The sequence below is a fragment of the Raphanus sativus genome, chromosome 6 (genome assembly GCF_000801105.2).
Source record: "Raphanus sativus cultivar WK10039 chromosome 6, ASM80110v3, whole genome shotgun sequence".
In the NCBI taxonomy this organism is placed as follows: domain Eukaryota; kingdom Viridiplantae; phylum Streptophyta; class Magnoliopsida; order Brassicales; family Brassicaceae; genus Raphanus; species Raphanus sativus.
Genome location: NC_079516.1, coordinates 48,044,852 through 48,065,664, shown reverse-complemented (window position 1 = coordinate 48,065,664; position 20,813 = coordinate 48,044,852). Strand labels below are relative to the sequence as shown.

Genomic DNA, 20,813 nt, shown 5'->3' with positions numbered 1-20,813 from the left:
CTAAAGTATATGAAAGAACACATTCATTCTCTATCTGCCAAATGATTCAGAGCAGAACCTAACATATACTGTATCATTTTGAATCAAACTAATCTAGCCATAAAGCAGCTTTATATTTGATAGTCCAAAACATGTTTGTTAATACACGACAATTTAGAACACAATACATGTTTTTCACAATAACACAATGCACCATCATACACTAATGTCTATGGAAGAACACGACTTCCCTTTTACATATTTTATTTAAACGATATTATTGAACCAATTACATATTTTTTAAACGATAAGGTTGCTCGCTAATCACAATTTTAAATTGAAACTTTTAAATCGTAACAAACTAGATAAACAAAAACGAATATATTGTGAATATGCTAACTAGATATATTCTTATATTTGTTTTGTAAATAAAATAAACAATTATTATTTTATGAAACGGTAAAAACAATAGATCACATATGAATTACGTATAATTTAAAAGATAAGTTTGTTTGCTAATCACAATTTTAAAATTGAAACTTTTAAATCGTAACAAATTTTAAGTAGGTAAACAAAAACGAATATATTTAGAATATGCTAACTAGATATATTCTTAGATTAGTTTTTAAAATCAAAATATAGAAAATAATTAAATTTCTTGGTCTACAAGTTTATTATTACACAGAAATTAATAATTTTCCTTATTTCTATCAACCGAAATCTCTAACCAATTCTACTTATATTTTCTACCAAGATTTTCGCTAATCTACATTGATTACCAAGATTTTTCGGTAACCTATATTGATTACCAAATATTCCATCCTAACTTCGCTTAACCTACATCGACTCCAAACCTCTGTTATTATAAATAGTGGCCATCTCAATCCACTTCTTACATCAACACCATCGAAACAAAAAAAAAAACACCGCAAAGAAACCAGCAAACAAAGGACTCAAAAACATGGTTAAAAATATGCAGTGTCAAGCCACATAAGATTCCTTGGCGTGTACAAGTGAAAGTTCTCCACTCATAAAAACAATGGAATAAAATAGCTTGTGATTCATTGGAAGTAATCCTATCGGATACACATGTAAGTGTGGTGTTCTTTATATGTTTGCGATTAAAGATCTCTATGTTTATCTATATTTTTAAGAAATACACTAACAGATATAATTTCATTGCTATTTTTTGAAGGGTACGAAAATCCAGACCTCGGATGTTTGAAAATGAAAAGATCCATACATACAGATGTTGCAGGTGAAAAGAAGGCAGATACTTCCTTTGCTACTATATATATGTGGCTGTTAGTAGACTCCTGAAACAAATTCGAAATTAGAATCTTTATAGTTGTAGTTCTCTTTTAACAAAATTCATATTACAAGAAATGATATATATATTTTTTTTTTTTTACAAAAAAGAAATGTACTTACACTGACTTCTTTTCATGTTCACTCATCTGCTTTAGAGGACGTGGAAAACTATTTCCGTTGCTTCCAATTGCCTCCTGGTTTCTTTGACTTTCGTTTTTACAATGCTACAGAGAAATACAAATAAAAATGTTTATCCTTTGTCAAGCATCCTCTGTTCTTTTCGGAACATCAAACAGAAAAAAATATTTACCTTCTCACGTTTGATAACAGATGACTAAACTAAAGACTTGGTTTATTTTTTTCCCTGCATATAAAAAAATAAGGACCAATAAGAAGATGAAAATAGTTCTGCAGGCATATACAACAATCTATTTATCTGAATCTTACTTTGATATTGTCGTGTATTTTTTCTTTTTTTGAAAGATATCTTATCACTGAAAATAGAAAAGTAATTAGGACAAAATGGTAATTAACTAAATGATATAATCAGAATATATATATTTATAGCAAAAATATAAAATCCTGTAATAAACATGGATGTTTTTCTTCTTTTTTTTCTCTAACGTCGATGGATGTGTCGCACAAAAAACGTCGATGGATGTTAAGAAACAAAGATTTGTGTACAACAAATAACTATTTAAAAAGAATATTTCTTTATCATATAGGAGTGCTTACATGTTTTATCGGACTTTGTTGCAGATTTTCTTCTAACACATCAATGATAACCATTCCAATATGTCCGATGTGTACTTAGAAGTTATCGGAAACAACATGCAAACTAAACCTGAATTTTTTTTGAAAGTTAGATCTTCCTATTTACAAAATAAAAAATGGAAAAGTTGAACTTTCTTCAAGCTGCATGAAGAAGAAATATGGGAGGAATTATTTAACAGAGCAGATCTGACACGAACCACTCGGTGACGATGTTAACCATGAATCGTCGGAAAGGAGAGGGCCTGCTGTCTAGACATCGGAGAGAATTTTTTTATTTTTTAACTTTTGATATAAACAAGAGGAAGTCGCAGAGAGAATTTGTTAACTGGGCTTAGGCCGAAACATAACAAAATTATTTCAGTTCAAAAAAAAAACATAACAAAATTATTTTGTTTGAGAATTATAGCCTATTATACTAAGAACATAATTTTAAACAAAATTAAATTCAGACCCACGTTAAATTTAAAATAGGAAAAAATCCAAATACTTAAAGACTATTTTATACATAAATAAATGTTAATAAACACTTATTTTAAAACTCTAACTTTAAATAATGAAACATATGTCTCAAGCTGATATTTTAGTTTATATTTAAGATATCGATAATATTAAATATAAAAAAATTTACTACTTTGTTTTATATTTGGGTAGTTTGATAGTTGATATACATACAAATAAATGTACCACAAATATTTCCTAATAACACTATATTTACTCATTTTCGAATTTCTATACTAATAATACAAATTAATCTTTCAAATAAATTTTGAACAAAATTCAAAAACAAAACACGTGATCAAATTTCATATAAATCAACAGTGCATGTGCATATCAGATATATATCTTTCACATAATTGTCAAAATTATTCGATTGAAACCCCAAATATCATAATTATTAAAATACATCGAAAACAAACCCGCGCTTTCTAAGCGCGGGTCAAAATCTAGTTATTGTGTTACTCTTTATGCAATTCGTGGAAGTCACACCCTCGAATTTGCAAACGCGAATGCATAGTTGCATACCAATATACTAACACATCCGTCAAAGATATAATAGCCTATACATTATTATGCATATCGATATCGCTGTCTAATAGACTATAACTACATATACTTATCAATGAACTATCACACACACACACACTGATTATTTTTTTTGCTAAACTGCAAATATCATATAAATGATGAAAAGATTCACACACTGATTATTTCGCCCTATAGATTCCAAATATATAAATATGCAATGTTAGTTTGTGGGGTATATTTCAGCGGACTGGTTGATTCACTCTTTAAAATAATTTGAAAGATTTGTCAACGTATCATATAGCTTACATTTTTTTTTTTCATTTTAGCATCGCATGTAATTAAAAAGTGAGTTCTTAATAGATTTCTCATCATAGGATTTAGAGATGGGGAAGAAACTAACCGAACTAACGGAAACCGATCCAAAGTATATATATAAATCATTTGGTTCAAAATTTATCAATTATTTTAATTAAATTAATTTAGGTTGATTTTCATTAAAAAAAATTTAAAGTCAAATAAACCAAATCGAACCAAACCTAAATCAAACATATAATCAAACCGAAATATCTACCCAGATATCAGATTGAAGCTAAGAGATCTTCCCCTATACTCCAAGACATGCAAATTACATTATAAATAGCCAGAGATATAAAAGACATTTTCAAAACGAGTCATATTTCTAAACCCAAGATTATTATCTTTAGTTTTCTACTCATACAGAAAATGTGACAACATCCTTTAAAACAAAAATATGTGATAATTTTTTTTGATCAACAATCAATATGTGATAATTTTTTTGATCAAAAATCAATATGTGATAATTTTTTTGATCAAAAATCAATATGTGATATATCCTCCTTATGAATCATATTGTAAATTTTGGGAACTTAAAAGCCCAAGTACGTCAGAAAGCCCATATATAACATATTAACCGTCAAAAGGCCCATCGTTTCACAAAATCGAACCCTTAATCACCACTTGAGTGCTAGTCTCTCTCTCTCTCTCTCTCCACCAATTTCCCGGCTTCCGTGATTTGATTTGTAGCGCCGGACCGGAGAAGATAAAACCCTAACTCTGCCACCTCAGAGGGAGTTCCATTTCATCCTAACTCCTCGCTCGTCGTCGTGTTCATCCCTTCTCTCTCTCTCTCTATGATGAACTGTGCAAGTAAACTTCCACTTCTTTCTCTCTTTCTTCTCAATTTGCCGATTTAGGGTTTTTCTTTTGGCTGATTTGGTGACGTCACTGCTTTTTTACTCCGTGCAGTTTCTGGAGAAGTCCCCGAGGTGCCTGTGGTTTCGACCAAGTCAGGTTTGCTCTTCGAGAGGCGATTAATCGAGAGTCATATATCGGTAAAGCTTCGAGCTGTTTCCTTGAGATTGATTCATGAATCTATAGCTCTCTCTTAGCAATAATTCAGGTCTAGGATGATGATTCGAGTTTGCTTGATGAATCTAGTGGCGGATCTACAGTACTTATTATCCAAAAACTAATCAAAATTTTGATCCGCCCTTGGATGAATCCGTAGATTTCAGTCGTTGAGTCTGTAGCTTCAGTTTTATGGATAAGATCTTGGTTGTTATCAACATTCTATCTCACAGTTGTAGTCCTTTTAGATTATCACCTTCTAATGGTTTTTTTATATATGTTTCTTTTTCTGCATATGTAGGATTATGGGAAGTGCCCGGTTACTGGGGAGTCTCTTACCATTGATGACATTGTTCCCATCAAATCTGGGAAGGTAGTATGCTTTCTTATTTTTTTAGTATTTGATCTGGAGAACTTTTTAAGATATTCAGCTAAGCCGTTACTGTTCTGCAGGTCATAAAACCGAAACTATTGCATACAGCTAGTATCCCTGGATTGCTTGGAACGTTCCAGAATGTAAGCTTTTAGATGTTTTCCAACTTTTCTCCTACTAAGTATTCTCTTGGTCGATGTCAAAAAAAAAAAGTATTCTCTTGGCTTTGTGCCTGTTTTTCTTTATGGGAATTCACTATAAAAGTTCCACATGTTCTTCTTTTTTTTTTGTTATGTAGAGTTTGGTTGATAGACTTGGAATAGTTCAGGGTTGGTTATAAGGTTTATTGGAATTATACAAGATTTGGTTAACTGAACAATTATTATATTGATCATCTGCTCGTTTTCTGACTGCTAAATCAATAGAAATTATTAATTAGTTAGGTTGAATTATATAAGGTCATTGCGTGAGAAGTTTATCTGTTTTGCACTGGTAGGAATGGGATGGTTTGATGCTCTCAAATTTTGCACTGGAGCAACAACTGCATACTGCAAGGCAAGAGCTGAGTCATGCATTGTACCAGGTAATTTCGTTTTTTTTTGTTTGTTAATTTAATAACCCTTGTTTTAATTTCCTCAACCATTTCATCTTTTATTAAGTGTGTTTGTGGAAAAAAAATTGCCTTTTGTTTGCAGCATGATTCTGCTTGTCGCGTGATTGCTAGACTTAAAAAAGAAAGAGATGAAGCACGCCAATTGCTTGCAGAGGTTGAGCGACATATACCTGCTTCCACAGAGGCTGTGACAGCTAATGCTCCTCTGAGTAATGGTAAACGAGGTATGATTATACACTTTTTACCTATAATATGCTGTCTAATTAGTTTTCTATCTTTGTAACATGTTACTGTACTCTTTTGCTGTAAATCAGCTGCGCGTGATGAGGAGACAGGTCCTGATGCGAAGAAGTTGTGTCCTGGCATTTCTGCTGACATCATCACGGAATTGACAGATTGCAATGCTGCTCTCTCCCAGAAGCGCAAAAAGCGACAGGTACTAAATATTAACTACCATCAATTTTTAATCATACATTTGTAAGTTAGATGACAAAACCTGAGACTTGCAGTTTTAAGTATCGTTTTTATGCTTGTTACAGTCAATGTAGAAGTGGAAGTTATGATTCATGTTACTCAATATATGTATTTATATTCTAGTATGCGTTTGAAACGTAAAGACGAAATTTTGCTACTTCCTGACTCTCTTTGCATGTTTTTTCGCTTGTTCCAGCCGATTCACAAATGGTCTGTGTTTTGCTTTCTTGCATTGGTTCCTGCTGTCTTGATAGTTTTATCATTTTCTACAGATTCCTGAAAAATTGGCTTCAATAGATGCTTTGGGGAGGTTCACTCAGCTATCAAGCCACCCACTTCACAAGACCAACAAACCTGGCATTTGTTCTATGGACATCTTACATTCTAAGGTTTCTAATCACTTTATTCTTATTTTTCTTTGTTTGCGGAGTCACTGCATAGCATGTGAAAACGGACAAGCAGACTTGTATTCATACATTTGGAATACATTACAGCCTCTGAGTCCTAGGTTCGGCAATGTTTTTTATATGTCCTCATATTAGGTATACCAATAGCTCGTGTCTGATAGTTTCTTGTATTATGACCTGCGATCCGTATTTGGTTTACATGTACTACACTGATTTTGGTGTGAAAAAGCTTACCTCTTAGTATTATTCATTTTCTTAAATGGTAATCAGGATGTCATTGCTACTGGAGGAGTTGATGCAACTGCTGTTATCTTTGATCGCCCTTCAGGGCAAATCTTGTCGACACTGACTGGTCACTCGAAAAAGGTCTTTAATTTTGCCAAATTATTTTTTGCTCTTCTTGTTAGCTCTGTGCTTGATATCTGTCGACTCTTTTGTAGGTTACAAGTGTAAAATTTGTAGGTGACAGTGATCTTCTTTTGACTGCTTCAGCTGACAAGGTAACTCAAGCTATATTTACAGATTTGAAATCCATAGTTTCAAATATTACGTAGTTGTAGTCACTATTGCTGTAGGTTGTAAACCAGCGTTGTTTTTGCATCTATTCTGAAAAGTAGTGGATGGCTGACGCATTTGTAGCCATGAAATCTAAATCTGTAGATGCAATCTTTGAATTTTTTTGGTTTGCTGCGTAAAAACGTTTCGCTCACTCACACCAGAAATCTTTTCCATTTTGTTTGATACTCTGTTTTGTAATTGTCGTTATATTACTAAATAATACTTACCTGCAGACAGTCCGTGTGTGGCGGGATTCTGGGGATGGGCAGTATGCTTGTGGGCATACGTTGAATGATCATTCTGAAGAGGTAAGCATGAAGTTCTTCACTTTTACGGTCTGTTTTATTATTTTATTCATACACTTTTTCATTGACTTACTAGCGGTTATGCTTTTTCCAGGTGCGAGCTGTAACTGTGCATGCCACAAATAAATACTTTGTGTCGGCGTCTCTTGACAGTACATGGTGCTTCTACGATCTTTCCTCTGGCTTATGCCTTGCAAAGGTACCTAATCTATATCATCAAAGAAGCAACTAAACGTGTCTTCCTGTATAGCTTTGAGTATATGATGATTACATAAGGTCAATGTATGATGAGTGTACTCCTAGTATAGGCCATTTTCATATTTCTCGTGTTTATTCAGGTAGCAGATGAATCTGAGAAGGTGGATTACACGGCTGCTGCTTTTCATCCTGATGGTCTCATTCTGGGAACCGGTACTTCTCAATCTGTTGTCAAGATTTGGGATGTTAAAAGTCAGGTAAAAACTCTGCCTTCTGGATTATATTACCTCTTAAAAATATTATGTCCACAAGACTTAATTTGATTCAAATTGTTGTGTTGGATAATAGGCAAATGTAGCGAGGTTTGATGGACACACCGGTGAAGTTACCTCTATATCTTTCTCCGAGAATGGTTATTTCCTCGCGGTGAGTACTTTGAACAAACTCCGAGAAGTGCAAATGCAACTATCAATTGCGTACATGAATACTTATTTTTTTGGTTCCGCAACTGTACAGACTGCTGCCGAGGATGGTGTTAAACTGTGGGACCTGCGCAAGTTAAGGAACTTCAGGTCATTCTCATCTGCAGACGCAAACTCTGGTACACAAATACTTCCTAGCTCTGGTCGTTTTGTTGATAGAGAGAACTCAATGTATAAGATAACTGAATAAAAATACTTTTTGTGCAGTGGAATTTGATCCTAGCGGTTCTTATCTTGGTATTGCTGCATCAGATATCAGGTGATTACACGTTTTAGAATTTAATTGGTCAAGGAGGCCGCCAAGCTCACTTGGGTTTCTAAACTTTAACAATATGTTTTGTAACGGGTGCAGACTGTACCAGACGGCGAGTGTGAAAGCTGAATGGAACCTTATCAAGACACTCCCAGATCTTTCCGGCACTGGTAAGATCCCTTTCACTAACTCTTTTGCATTGGTCACATTGGCGATTATGTTCCTAAAATTGCATATCACCCTTGTACATGCAGGTAAAGCTACATGTGTGAAGTTTGGTCCAGATGCACAATACGTTGCAGTTGGCTCAATGGACCGTAACCTACGGATATTTGGTCTTCCTGGTGACGAAAACGCCAACGCGGATGATGACTCTGCACAAGACTCGTGAAGAATCCGTTTAGAAAACTCAGGCAGCAAATTGCAGATGTTCATTTGAACCTCAACTTCTCTTGTATCTTACTGTTTTGAAAGCTATGGGAAGTTGTCATGGTGTTTTGTTTCTTCGGTGGTGCTTCATATGGGATCCAAACGACCACAGTTCGCACACACTTGAATTTTCTTACTCTGTTTCTCTGTCTAATATGTTCTTGTCTCTCTCTTTCCATGTACCTTCAAACCAAAAGCTTTCTATTTCTGTTGGCAACGATCGAATTCGAAGCTAACTTTTTAAAAATGTAGAACCTAAACCGATTGGGTTGAACCGGAATTTGTACTAGGTAGTGGCTATGTTCCATACTAACGTGACTAGGTGAGTTACTTATTTGCTGATACTTGCCCATACATGAAAAATGATGTCTGCTTGTCTCCTTTATGTTTCATCATTATGCTTTATTAATAAGAGTATAAGACTGGACTGAAAATATATATTGACTGAAAATTGTTGTCCAAAGAAAAAGAGGTAAAAGATACAGTTGACTGTACTGGACTGGGATCAAAATCACAGTGTTTACATTTTCCAACGAATATCAGATTCCTTTTGCAATTCCAATATTGGTTAATCTCAATGAAAAAGATTGTTTAAAGTTTTGGTATTGAGACCTGCAAATCATGCCCTTCCTTTGTTATGACCAGGATTGCAAATTCTTGTTAAGTGATAGATAACCACGTGTTTCTTAAAAAAATTCTAAAGAATGTCTCTCCATAATTGAAACATTTATGTACATATGGGACTATCTACAATTTGAATAAACCATAATGTACAACTACAAAATACAAGTTACCTTCAAATGATACATAAATGCTAGAAACTTTTTTTTGGAGTAGGATTAGTAACAAGTACAAAATATAGACGTTAGAAACTTACTAGCTATTTTAGTACCATATAAAGGTGGATTCGTGGATGCTTATTTCATAAAGTAAAGTGAGCTGAAAGATTAGTTACTTTAAATTACTAAGCATGAATCTCCTTTTTAATTAGGTTGGTAAAATTTGACCCCAAACAAAACAAAAAATAGGTTGGTAAAAAGGGAATTATGGAATAAATCAACAGCGTAAATCAATAAATGATATTCGGAATTACTGAAAGCCTGCATTTCACCAGACACATTGTACTGTACTTAAAGACTGGTGGCTGAAGAGTGTTTGATTGATTGTTTTACTATACATAAAATAAGAAAAATAAATAGAACTTCTCTTTCTTTATACTACTCTCTCTCTTCCACATCTATTGAGAGAGATAAGATTGGTCATCCAAAGCCTACAAAATCCTCTCTCTCTCTCTTTCACCATTAAAACCAGAAACCCAATAGAAGAAAAAGGAAAATAAAGAGCTTTTACTGAGGAGCCATTACCATCCACAGAATTTTACAAAATCCCACCAAAAAAAAAAAGGATTCAATCTTTCACATCCATTTCCAAAAATATTTTCCTCAGAAAAACATAGAAAACACCTCAAAATCTCTTTTCCACCACTACACTCACTTACAAACAAAGAAGAAAACCAAGCATGGGTTTATCACTCAAGCTCTCCTCTCTTTGCATCATCATCATACTCTCCCTGGCTCTGTTCTCAGATCTCAAGCAAGTGGAGTCTGCATCACCAGACTACACAAACTTAATCTACAAAGGATGCGCGAGACAGCAGTTCTCAGATCCGTCTGGTCTTTACTCGCAGGCTCTCTCGGCAATGTTTGGCTCATTGGTCACTCAGTCAACTAAAACCAAGTTCTACAAAACCACTACTGGTACGACGAGCCAAACCACCATTACTGGTCTTTTCCAGTGTAGAGGTGACTTGAGCAACAACGACTGTTACAACTGTGTTAGCCGTCTCCCTGTTCTCTCCGGGAAGCTCTGCGGCAAAACCATTGCTTCTAGAGTTCAGCTCTCCGGCTGTTATCTTCTCTATGAAATTGCTGGCTTTGCTCAAATTTCAGGTAAAACCCACAATATCCGGTTTAATCTCAGTGCTTGGTTCACTTACACGGTTTAGTCTTAATGTTTGAATTTTGGTTATGCTAAACCGAAATTTGTCTATAACTAATCCGTATTTGAAAAAACGGACTAAGCATCAGGTTTTCTCCGGTTCAACAGTAAAGATTTCGGGGGTTTAAGATTGTTTCTTCGTTTTTAATTATACCAAACCGGGTTTGGATTAGCTGGTTGAGTTATTATGAGAAATGGGTGTTTCAATGTTAGGTTATCCATTTACGGTTAAATATAAACCGAACCGAGAGTGAATAACTTAATTTTCACTCCGGTTTAATATCTTTCTCAGGAATGGAGATGTTATTCAAGACATGTGGGAAGAACAACGTGGCCGGAACAGGGTTCGAAGAAAGGAGAGACACTGCCTTTGGTGTAATGCAAAACGGAGTCGTTTCAGGGCACGGCTTCTACGCGACGACGTACGAATCTGTTTACGTTTTAGGACAATGCGAAGGCGATGTAGGAGATTCAGATTGTAGCGGCTGCATCAAGAACGCGTTAGAGAAGGCTCAAGTGGAATGTGGAAGCTCGAGTTCTGGTCAGATTTATCTTCACAAGTGTTTCATCGGTTATAAGTATTACCCTAATGGTGTTCCCAGAGGAGCTTCTTCTTCTCCGTCAAGCTCTGGCTCTTCTTCGGGTTCTTCTTCTTCAGGTACAAATTAGATTAATCTTGAAAAAGTGTTTATATTTTTTTTGGTTTAAAGTATAGTACGATTTAAATTTAATTAAACTTTTTATTTGACTTAAAATAATACTTAATGTTCAACTTTAATTCAAAAGACTTCAGTGTGAGACTTGTTCTTTCATTTTCAGGCTCCAATCCAATTGATATACTTTTTTTTTCAAATATTACTTTTGCTTTTTCGTTTTTTCAACATTCTATTTAGTTAACATTTAAAATTGAGTGTGAACTATTGGGGATTTAATTTTCCTAATAAAATTTTCATTTATATATATATAATGGTTTATTGAAATAAAGAATAAAATAAAGAGAAATGGGACAGGAACAACAGGCAAAACGGTGGCAATAATAGTAGGAGGAACAGCTGGTCTTGGATTTCTTATCATTTGTTTGCTTTTCGTCAAAAACTTGATGAGGAAGAAATATGATGGTACGTTTTCTCTTCTTTAAATACACATTTATACAAACACGTATAAATTAACAGGCGTTCTACACCCATGCACGTATAAACCCACATGCATACGTAACGTAACCCAGACGCATTCATAATGGATTACCCTTTTATTAATGATGTTATTCTTTTGCCAAAATAAAGATTTGGTTTTTTCATAACTATATATTTCTCCTTCTAATTTGAGCAAAAGTGGTTTCGAAGATTTGGTTGTAAGATTCTATCCGATATCCCAGATCTTCACACAAAACATTTTTCTCCCTTTTTCTAATGTAGAATAAATTGATTTGAAAGTGAAAGCATTTGTATATACAGGTATGCAAGTTGACAAATAAAGGCAAAATAGTTTATTTGATTGTGTACCTATTTGTTTATCTTGGCAGATTATTGAAAATAAGGAGGGATGAAGCCAACAAAAAGAGACCAACCCCGGAATAGAGGTAAAAGCTAATGTGGATTCCGAGGTGCATGCAATTAATTTCCGATTCTGGATTCCTTCGGATTGATATTCTATTTGATTTTTTTTTTTTGCGGTGATGGATGAGGAAATGGGACCATTACATTATGTTAGAGGGGACTCGAGTCTTCAAACATGTTTTCAAATTCTGTGGAAAAAAAAAAGAAAACTGTAAATGAATCTGATCATCCGTAGCTGCTAAAGACGTTTGTCTAAATTTCCTATATTTTAAGTTCGGTAATGTCTATTAGAAACCATTAAACCAGATATACATTTTAAATTTAAAATGGTTACACATTTAACGAAATAACTTTATATTCCCTTTATTTCATATTGCTTGTCGTACCACAGTAGTTTTTTCTGTTAGAAATAAATATTATTTTATAAATTTAAATATCTAAACTTATTTTACATATAATTAAGTTTTTTGACTAATACTTTTAATAAAAGATTAAAATGTTATAAAAATTTAATAATCATCCTCGAAACAAATATAAGAAATGTTTATGTTAGATTTTGTTCGCTTTATGTTATTAACTCTTAGTTTAATGTATTTGCTCTGCTTATAATTTTAAATTAGTGATTTTGAATATCAATTGTTTAATGTTAGATTGTTACGTGATGTTTTGAATTTGAAATGCAAAAAGTATCTGTTTTTATTCAACTGTCGTTATCATTTATCAATAATAGTAGGATAGTGTTTACTGTTTAGATTATAAGATAGGGTTATCAACCATAGGTAAGTATTTTGTTAACGACTGGACCGGACCAATCACCCTTTAAGAAAATTGACCAGATAATACTGTAATGTTTTTCTTACCAATAGCAATAAGGCAACGTCTGCACTATAAGTCTATAACTCACTTTTTTAAAAACACACAATTTTTTCATTGAATTTTTAAGAGTTAGATGATAGCTACAAAGGTTTCCTAAAACACATGCTTAGCTAAAGTAACTTTCTCTCTCCAGGAAGCGAAAATTACCGGTTTGGAATGGATTATAAACTGTGGCTTATTCTAGACGACTTTAACTAGATCAGAGACCTTGCTGAACACTCGTTGGTTCCTACGCTCAACATGGATAAGAGGATAAAGGATTTTAATCAATGTTTGTTGAGTGCTAACTTAGACGATTTAAATTTCAGAGGAACAACATTTACCTGGTAGAATAAATGCAAGAGTTCTCCTCTAGCCAAGAAACTTGATAGAAGCTTGGTGAATGACGAGTGGTATTCGACGTTCCCCTCATCAGTGGCGTTCGTGGGCAACCCGGACTTCTCCGATCATGATGTTATTACAATCACCTTGGAACCCGATAGGCTGAGAGTAAGGAAGCCATTCAGATTCTATAATTTTCTTTTGCAAAATCAGGAATTTCTTCCCACCATCTGTGTACACTGGTTCTCTTGCAACATAACTGGTTCAGCGATGTACAGAGTTACAAGGAAACTCAAGCTTCTAAAGAATGTCATCCGTGAATTAAGTAAGACAAATTACTCGGGGATTGAAAAGAAGACGGCTCAGGCTCATGCAAGCTTCTTCTCGCACAAACTGCAATGCTCTCTACTCCCTCTACTACTAATGCTTCTCTGGAACTTCAGGCTCTTCAGGATTGGGAAGAATTATCTACAGCCGAAGCTTCATTCTTTTACCAGCGATCTCGTATAAACTGGGTCTCGTGTGGTGATGGAAGCACTAGACTGTTCTATAGATATGCAACATCGAGACAGGCAATGAACCACATCCATTTTCTGATCTCAGGTGGTGGTGAGCGGGTTGATTCACAGGCTGGTATCCAAAAGCTCTGTTTTGACTACTTCTCTGACCTCTTAGGAAGTCTGGTTCACCCACAGATGTTCATTTAGAGCGATCTGGATTTATTATTTGACTTCAGTTGCTCCACTGCCCAGACTGCAAATTTCAACAAGGATTTTTCTGCTGAGGAAATTAAGAATGCGTTCTTCTCTCTACCGAAGAACAAAACAGGGGGTCCGGATGGCTACTCGGCGGAATTCTTTACGACGGCATGGCCTATTATTGGTCATGAGGTAACCGAAGCGATTCTGGAATTCTTTAAATCAGGTCAGCTACTGAAGCAGTGGAACTCCGCCAATCTGGTACTGATACCAAAGAAGTCTAATGCATCCCTCACTACAGATTTTCGTCCTATCTCTTGCCTTAATACAGTCTACAAGGTCATATCCAAGCTCTTGGCTACTAGGCTCAAAGAGATCCTCCCTCTGATAGTTTCCAAAGCTCAATCTGCATTCTTACCGGGTCGTCTACTAGCGGAGAATGTCCTCTTGGCGACTGACTTGGTTAATGGATACAACACCCAAGGAATCTCCCCCAGAGGGATGCTCAAAGTGGACTTACGAAAGGCGTTTGATTGTGTGCGCTGGGATTTTATTCTCTCTGCCCTTCCTGCACTCGCTATACCTGAGAAGTTTATAAGCCTGATCTCTCAATGTTTATCTACGGCTTCCTTCTCGGTTTCAGTCAATGGGGTTTTGGGTGGTTTCTTCAAAAGTACTAAGGGTCTTAGGCAAGGGGATCCGTTATCGCCCTACCTATTTGTCTTGGCGATGGAGTGTCTGTCACGGCTTTTACTTTCTCGCTATGACTCCGGAAGTATTGGTTACCACCCGAGGACTGAGGAGCTTAAGATCTCGCATCTAATGTTCGCAGATGATGTCATGATTTTCTTTGATGGCTCTAGTAACAGCTTGCACGGGATTGCAGAGTGCCTTGACGATTTCGCCTCTTGGTCGGACCTGCAAATTAATAGCTCTAAAACAGAGATCTTCACAGCGGGGGTTGACCAACATGAATCCATGGTTATTGCTAACTACGGTTTCATCTCTGGTAAGCTCCCTATTAGATATCTCGGTTTACCTCTCATGAGTCGCAAGCTTAAAATCTCTGAATACGCCCCTCTGATGACGAAGATCACCACTACCTTTCAATCCTGGTCCTTCAAGCTCCTGTCATTCGCAGGGAGGCTGGAGCTTCTGAGAACAGTTATTTTTGGGACAGTTTCTTTCTGGGTCTCTGCGTTTATTCTTCCGAAAGGTTGCATCAAGCATATTGAATCGCTGTGCATCAGATTTATGGGCTGGTGATATCGACAAGAAAGCTATAGCCAAGGTAGCGTGGAGCACGGTTTACCTACCTAAGGCTGAGGGTGGGCTCGGTCTCCGGAATTACTCTGTTTGGAATCAAGTGATGTGCTTAAAGTTTATATGGTTGCTGCTGTCCAAGTCTCCATCTCTATGGGTTGACTGGCACTGGAGCATTCATCTCTCTGATAAATCCTTCTGGTCAATCGAAGCTTCGGCGTCTGATTCTTGGGCCTGGAGAAAGCTACTTGAGCTCAGACCTCTAGCTCTACAATTTTGCAAAACAAAACTGGGAAATGGTCAGGAGGCAAGTTTCTGGTACGATGTATGGACTCCATTGAGCCAGCTTATTAAATATATTGGTGCTTCAGGCCCTCGAGCTTTGAGAATTCAAGACAACGCAGTGGTGGCCGACGCTGTTTCTAACACTGTCTGGTCTCTACCTCACCCAAGATCCCAAAAGGAAGTAGACTTACACTCTTATCTCACTACTATAGAACTTCCTTTATCTACTGATGTGCTTGATCAACATGAATGGGTTGCTGCTGACTCCTCCTTTACTATTTTCAGGTCCTCTACTACGTGGGAGCTGCTGAGACCTAGGGAGGAGATTAAAGATTGGGTGGATGTGGTCTGGTTCAAGGGAGGCATTCCGAAGCACCAATTCACAATGTGGATAGCCAACTATGACAGGCTTCCCACAAGGTCGAGACTAGCGGCGTGGGGGCTCCCTCTGTCGCCACTGTGTCCTCTCTGTTCCAAGCATGAGGAGACTATAGACCACTTGCTTCTGTCTTGTGAGTTCACCATTGATGTATGGAAAGAGGTTTTGCTCAGGTGCGTGTCACCTTCTACGATGTTCACTACCTGGGCTGAACTCCTATCTTGGATCAGATCGTCAAGCTCGAAAAGGCTAACGCTTCTAAAGAAGTTGGCAGTCCAGACACTTGTTTTTATCTCTGGAAACAGAGGAATAACTTGGTTCATAACCACACATCTCTTCCGGCGAGAACTGTATTTTGTGGAATTGATAAAGAGATGAGGGTTATTATATCAGCTAGGAGAAAAAGGAAAGGTTTTCATCATCTTTTGACAATGTGGATGAGTTAATCTGTTCCTGTTGGTTGTTTTGTATTCCATCCTGTTTTTTACTTCTTTTTTTTGCCAGGATGGAATAAGTTTGTAGATTAACTTTGTAACTTCTGCTTCATTTCTATGATATTTACAATTTAGCAAAAAAAAAAAAAAGGCTAAAGTATCAGCATCACTAATTATCTCACGCGAGATCCAGTGAAAAGTAATTACATGAAAAGAGGAAGCTAAAGCAAGAATATGAGCAATGATGCCATATAATTCTGAGAAAGAGCTTTCAGAATTAATGGCTTCGATAAGCTGGCTTGAATCCTATTCACGGCAAACTGAAGAGTAGCCCGGTTCTCTGCACTTCGTAAGGGCTTCCCGGAGAGTCAGTCCTTCTCCAGAAGGAGAGATCGAACAAATCTCGAAGGGGCCGCATACGACACGGTTCTATCATCCTCCTCGATTGTTTGTCCATCCAAGCCTTGTAATGTGAGACAATTCTTACACTAGAACCCAATTTAATTTATTGTTTTCTTCTTGGAATCAGTAGTGTTAGTACTTTTTACATTGTATAGATGCAAATTTTATATTACTTCTTTGTGTATAAATTACGCTAGATATCTTTTTTGTATGTTTTTATAATATTTTGTCTGTAGAGCGTTACGTTTTTTTTTTTTTTGCAACTTTTAAGAGCGTTACGTTGCTTTTAAGTTCCTGTCATCTTGTTTTTTCTGCCAACTTGTTTTTGTACTTTTATCAAAATCTCGCTCGATAAGAAACTTTAATAATATAACGAGGGGAGTTTTTTATTTGTTTTGTAATGAGTTGTATTCCACCGCGTTCTTAAAACCTTATTTGCTTAAATATCTTGAAATGCGAACGTTGACTTCACGGATTATGTATTTGAGTATTTTCTGAACGTGCGTTTGTTTATAATTGTAAATATCATGCGGTATGACGGTATACTCGTTGTAATTTTTTATACTACTACGTCGCTCATGCGATTTCATGAAGTACGTGTGACTGTGCGAGGCCTATAATTGTTTTAATGTTTTTGGGGAATAGCGAAAAATTGAATCTCAATTTACCTGTTGGGATCAAACATCTATACTCTCCGCACAAGTTTTAATGACTTGCTGACTTGTAAGCAAATGTTTTTTTTTTTTTTGCTAAAATTGTAAGCAAATGTTTTGGCATTTAATTGCATACTATGAGACTGGAATATGGTAGGTGGTCCAGTTGTTACTTTCAATAAGAGAATTAATGTTATCGAATTTAAGATGAAGTTCACAAAAAGCTACAAAGGAAGAAAAAGCAGAACAAAGCTTCTCACCCCGATCACGAGTTAAGATAGAGAGTGACGCTTAAACTCGCGGCTTTAACCAAACCTACAATGAAGTTGGATTTAATCCAGGACTGTTTAATTTGGGCTACAAATCAGAAAAGCCCATTAGTAGCACAGGCCGAAGACTTGCCGTATATACCCATAAAAACAGCTCCTCAAGATTGATAAGCAACAACAATCAATCAATCATGCACCTGTGTATGAAGACAGTAGGGCCCTCGGATTTAAAGGTCATACACATTTACATGTAAATTTATACTAATCTTTTACCATAAAATTTTGGTAAATTAGTTCTTTTATATTTTGGTACCAAAGCGGATATTTAATTGACAATTTAAATCTAATTGCATCAATACATTAGCCTCTGGTGTCAATCGTACAAAGAGTTCTAATAATATCTCCGAGAATTGACAATTCTATCACAATCATGTCTCCTCCTAATATAGCAAACTTCTACAAATCACTACTAAATAATATAACGTACGATCCCTAATCTAATCTTCCTCTCACAGCAAAACCAAAAATGGATTCTAGGAGTGACTCTTCCCCCCCTCTATGCTTTTAAGAAAATGATTGAGCAAAAAAAGAAAGATAAGAAGCAATGGCCAATACTTTATCCACACCATTCGGAGATTAGCCACCAAACAATAACAATCTAATGATCTATCCAATGGAGAACCCTTCACACCTTCGGGGTCTAACCAAGAACTTGGGATTCCAATTCCATATCCCTTACAATTTTACTAAAACTCCGACCAAGATTTCATCTAATGACTTAGACAACACATATTGATCGTTGTACACAAACAATGTCGATGTTTCACTCGTTCCAATTACTAGAACTCAACATAATGTCCGCACAGGAACTAGCTCCCGTCTCCCGTAAAATGAAGACGTACGCGGTGGCTTGGATTCACTCCGAGCGTAAACTCACCACCCGCATCGACTACTCCGGCGGCGCTAACCCAACTTGGAATGACAAGTTCGTTTTCCGAGTCAGCGAGGATTTCCTCTACGCAGATACTTCAGCAGTAGTGGTTGAAATCTACACCTTGCATTGGTTCCGTGACGTTCACGTAGGCACAATCCGTGTCCTCATCAGCAACCTAATCCCACCAAACCGTCGACCTGGATACCGAAGCAACGACGAGTACCGCCATACTCCACCTCTTAGGATGAGATTCGTGGCGCTTCAAGTTCGTCGGCCATCTGGTCGTCCTCAGGGGATATTGAACATCGGTGTGGGCGTCCTTGACGGATCTATGCGAAGTTTGCCGCTTTACTCGCACATAGACAGGTCTGCCGTTGGTCCCAGAGACTTGCTTGGTGAAGAGGATCCGCATTTTCATCTTAACAGCTTCAAAGAGAGCTCCAAGAATCCACAATCTCCATTATCGTCATCGAAACAGTACCAATCCATAGTCTCTAAACCACTGTTGTTGCTCCGTCGTACGAGAAGTGATACTAGCTCGATGGTTGTTTCTGATCTTCTGAACAGAGCTGAGCGGAGCCGTGTGGCTAATACGAAGCCTGTGAGCAGCAATTCGGAAACTACGACTACGACGTCGGGACACCATACGACGACGTCGGACTTAGACGATAACAAGTCTCCTTATGAAACTCCTAATATTCCTAGGCAGAGATATGATTCGTTCGAGCTAGATTTCGTGGACCAATTAAGCGAGAACTACAATGTGATACCGCCGAGATGTGAGAGATACGACGAGTCCTCATCATCACCTTATCAATTGTATGATAATTCACGCAAAACTCCTAGAAGGTCAACAACGCCGATGATCGAGAAACCGAGGGATTATGACCGTAGCAGCAATCGCGCTTCCTCGTACTTGTCAAAGCACGGAACGCCGTTGAGATCAAACATCGTCGCGTCTACTCCGGTCAGATCTAACATGGTTTCATCTAGTCCTATGCAATCCACATGCGTTCGATCAACTCCAAGGAGATCTAACTTCCTAGTGCCGACTCCGTTACGATCTAACATCGTCGGTTCTACTCCGATCAGATCTAACGTGGTTACATCTAGTCCTATGCGATCTAATATCGTCGGATCGACTCCGATACAATCTAACTACAGATCAACACCGATGAGATCTAATTTAGTTGGAGGATTGATTTTAATCGAATCCGAGTTAGGTCCGTCGTCTTCAGAAGTAGCAAATAAGAAGGTGAAAGAGAGATCGCAAAGCAACGACGCTGAGAGTTCGATCCTCAGCGAGTGGAGCTTCGACGACGATAGCAACATTGAATGTGTCCGCTCGAAACTCGAGCGGTGGCGGACGGAGCTTCCTCCGCTTTACGATCTTGGATCGAGTCATCAAAGCAGCGATGTAGGGATGGAGATTGTTCCAGTATCGGCGAACGCATGCGGAGGAAGGAAGAGCTCGAGACGGAAAACTCCGACGGCGAAGAAGAAGAAGCATAACCGCCGGCACAGCGAGGGAGGAAACTATATTTTCTCGTGTTTTAGTAATCTCTGCGGTGTTGGATGCACTTTTGTTTGTGGAGGTGGGTCGGATCATGACGGGTCGAGAAAGAAAGGTGGGTCCAAGCGTCTGCCTCGTTTGGCCTCCGCTAATGATTTGAGTTATTTGTAACTACTTTTACATTTTCAGTTTTAGACCGATTAATATGTCAAAATAAAATAGATTAACCAATATTCTTTTATTTTAGGGAGTTTGTGAATGAAAAAAAAAATTGTGAAATAATTGATTAAGCTCAATTTCATGGTCATTTTTCTAATTCGTTCTAAAAAGAATATCAAAAGCATATACAAATACCAAACATTAAAATAAAAATATGAATTTTCTTAGAATATTTTTCTAATTGAAATGTAATATTTTTTCAAAATGTGAACCAGTTTAAGCATAAATACATGTTAAAAGAGTATTTCTGAAATATTACTATCCTATAGTCCTATTTCTTTCCTACTGATGCATTTTAGGAAGTGTTATTGGATAGATGCCTTTAATAGAATTATTTTTACATTCCATCGTTCCTAAATAGTAAATATTACTACTCGAAACATACATTTTTCATAAATTATTAACTTAGAAATGTTTTCGCTAAATTTATTTAGTATATAATTAATAAAGTGTTGTGTTGGGA

At 36.6% G+C, this 20,813-nt stretch overlaps 3 protein-coding genes across 4 annotated transcripts; all 3 read left to right on the top strand.

The window, feature by feature from the left end:
• Positions 1-4,072: 4,072 nt before the first annotated feature.
• On the top strand, positions 4,073-8,930 carry LOC108805976 (pre-mRNA-processing factor 19 homolog 2). The gene is made up of 18 exons (XM_018577982.2): positions 4,073-4,257; positions 4,357-4,442; positions 4,760-4,831; positions 4,912-4,974; positions 5,328-5,414; positions 5,527-5,668; positions 5,759-5,880; positions 6,191-6,307; positions 6,596-6,691; positions 6,766-6,825; positions 7,117-7,191; positions 7,283-7,387; positions 7,527-7,643; positions 7,735-7,812; positions 7,903-7,987; positions 8,076-8,127; positions 8,221-8,291; positions 8,376-8,930. The coding sequence occupies exons 1-18, from the start codon at positions 4,242-4,244 to the stop codon at positions 8,510-8,512; spliced, it is 1,581 nt and encodes a 526-aa protein (XP_018433484.1). The 5' UTR covers positions 4,073-4,241; the 3' UTR covers positions 8,513-8,930.
• An 839-nt stretch (positions 8,931-9,769) lies between these two features.
• Positions 9,770-12,409, top strand: LOC108813865 (plasmodesmata-located protein 3). 2 transcript variants are annotated; one of them, XM_018586540.2, is made up of 4 exons: positions 9,770-10,499; positions 10,841-11,206; positions 11,568-11,666; positions 12,071-12,409. In XM_018586540.2, the coding sequence occupies exons 1-4, from the start codon at positions 10,070-10,072 to the stop codon at positions 12,076-12,078; spliced, it is 903 nt and encodes a 300-aa protein (XP_018442042.1). In that variant the 5' UTR covers positions 9,770-10,069; the 3' UTR covers positions 12,079-12,409. The 2 variants fall into 2 exon arrangements, with proteins under 2 accessions (XP_018442042.1, XP_018442041.1); XM_018586539.2 differs by having other exon boundaries at positions 9,773-10,499; positions 11,559-11,666.
• Positions 12,410-18,149: 5,740 nt separating this feature from the next.
• Positions 18,150-20,302, top strand: LOC108811001 (uncharacterized). Its single transcript, XM_018583068.2, has one exon. The coding sequence runs from the start codon at positions 18,497-18,499 to the stop codon at positions 20,300-20,302; it is 1,806 nt and encodes a 601-aa protein (XP_018438570.1). The 5' UTR covers positions 18,150-18,496.
• The last annotated feature ends 511 nt before the right edge of the window (positions 20,303-20,813 follow it).

What these genes read in the sequence shown, in the direction of transcription:
- LOC108813865 (XM_018586539.2), top strand. Translation starts at nt 10,070, where the DNA reads ATGGGTTTATCACTCAAGCTCTCCTCTCTTTGCATCATCATCATACTC. An exon ending in TGGCTTTGCTCAAATTTCAG is followed by an intron (nt 10,500 to 10,840) that starts GTAAAACCCACA and finishes TATCTTTCTCAG; the next exon opens with GAATGGAGATGTTATTCAAG. An exon ending in TTCGGGTTCTTCTTCTTCAG is followed by an intron (nt 11,207 to 11,558) that starts GTACAAATTAGA and finishes GAAATGGGACAG; the next exon opens with GAACAACAGGCAAAACGGTG.
- LOC108811001 (XM_018583068.2), top strand. Translation starts at nt 18,497, where the DNA reads ATGTCGATGTTTCACTCGTTCCAATTACTAGAACTCAACATAATGTCC.
- LOC108805976 (XM_018577982.2), top strand. An exon ending in TGACTGGTCACTCGAAAAAG is followed by an intron (nt 6,692 to 6,765) that starts GTCTTTAATTTT and finishes ACTCTTTTGTAG; the next exon opens with GTTACAAGTGTAAAATTTGT. An exon ending in ATTGCTGCATCAGATATCAG is followed by an intron (nt 8,128 to 8,220) that starts GTGATTACACGT and finishes TAACGGGTGCAG; the next exon opens with ACTGTACCAGACGGCGAGTG.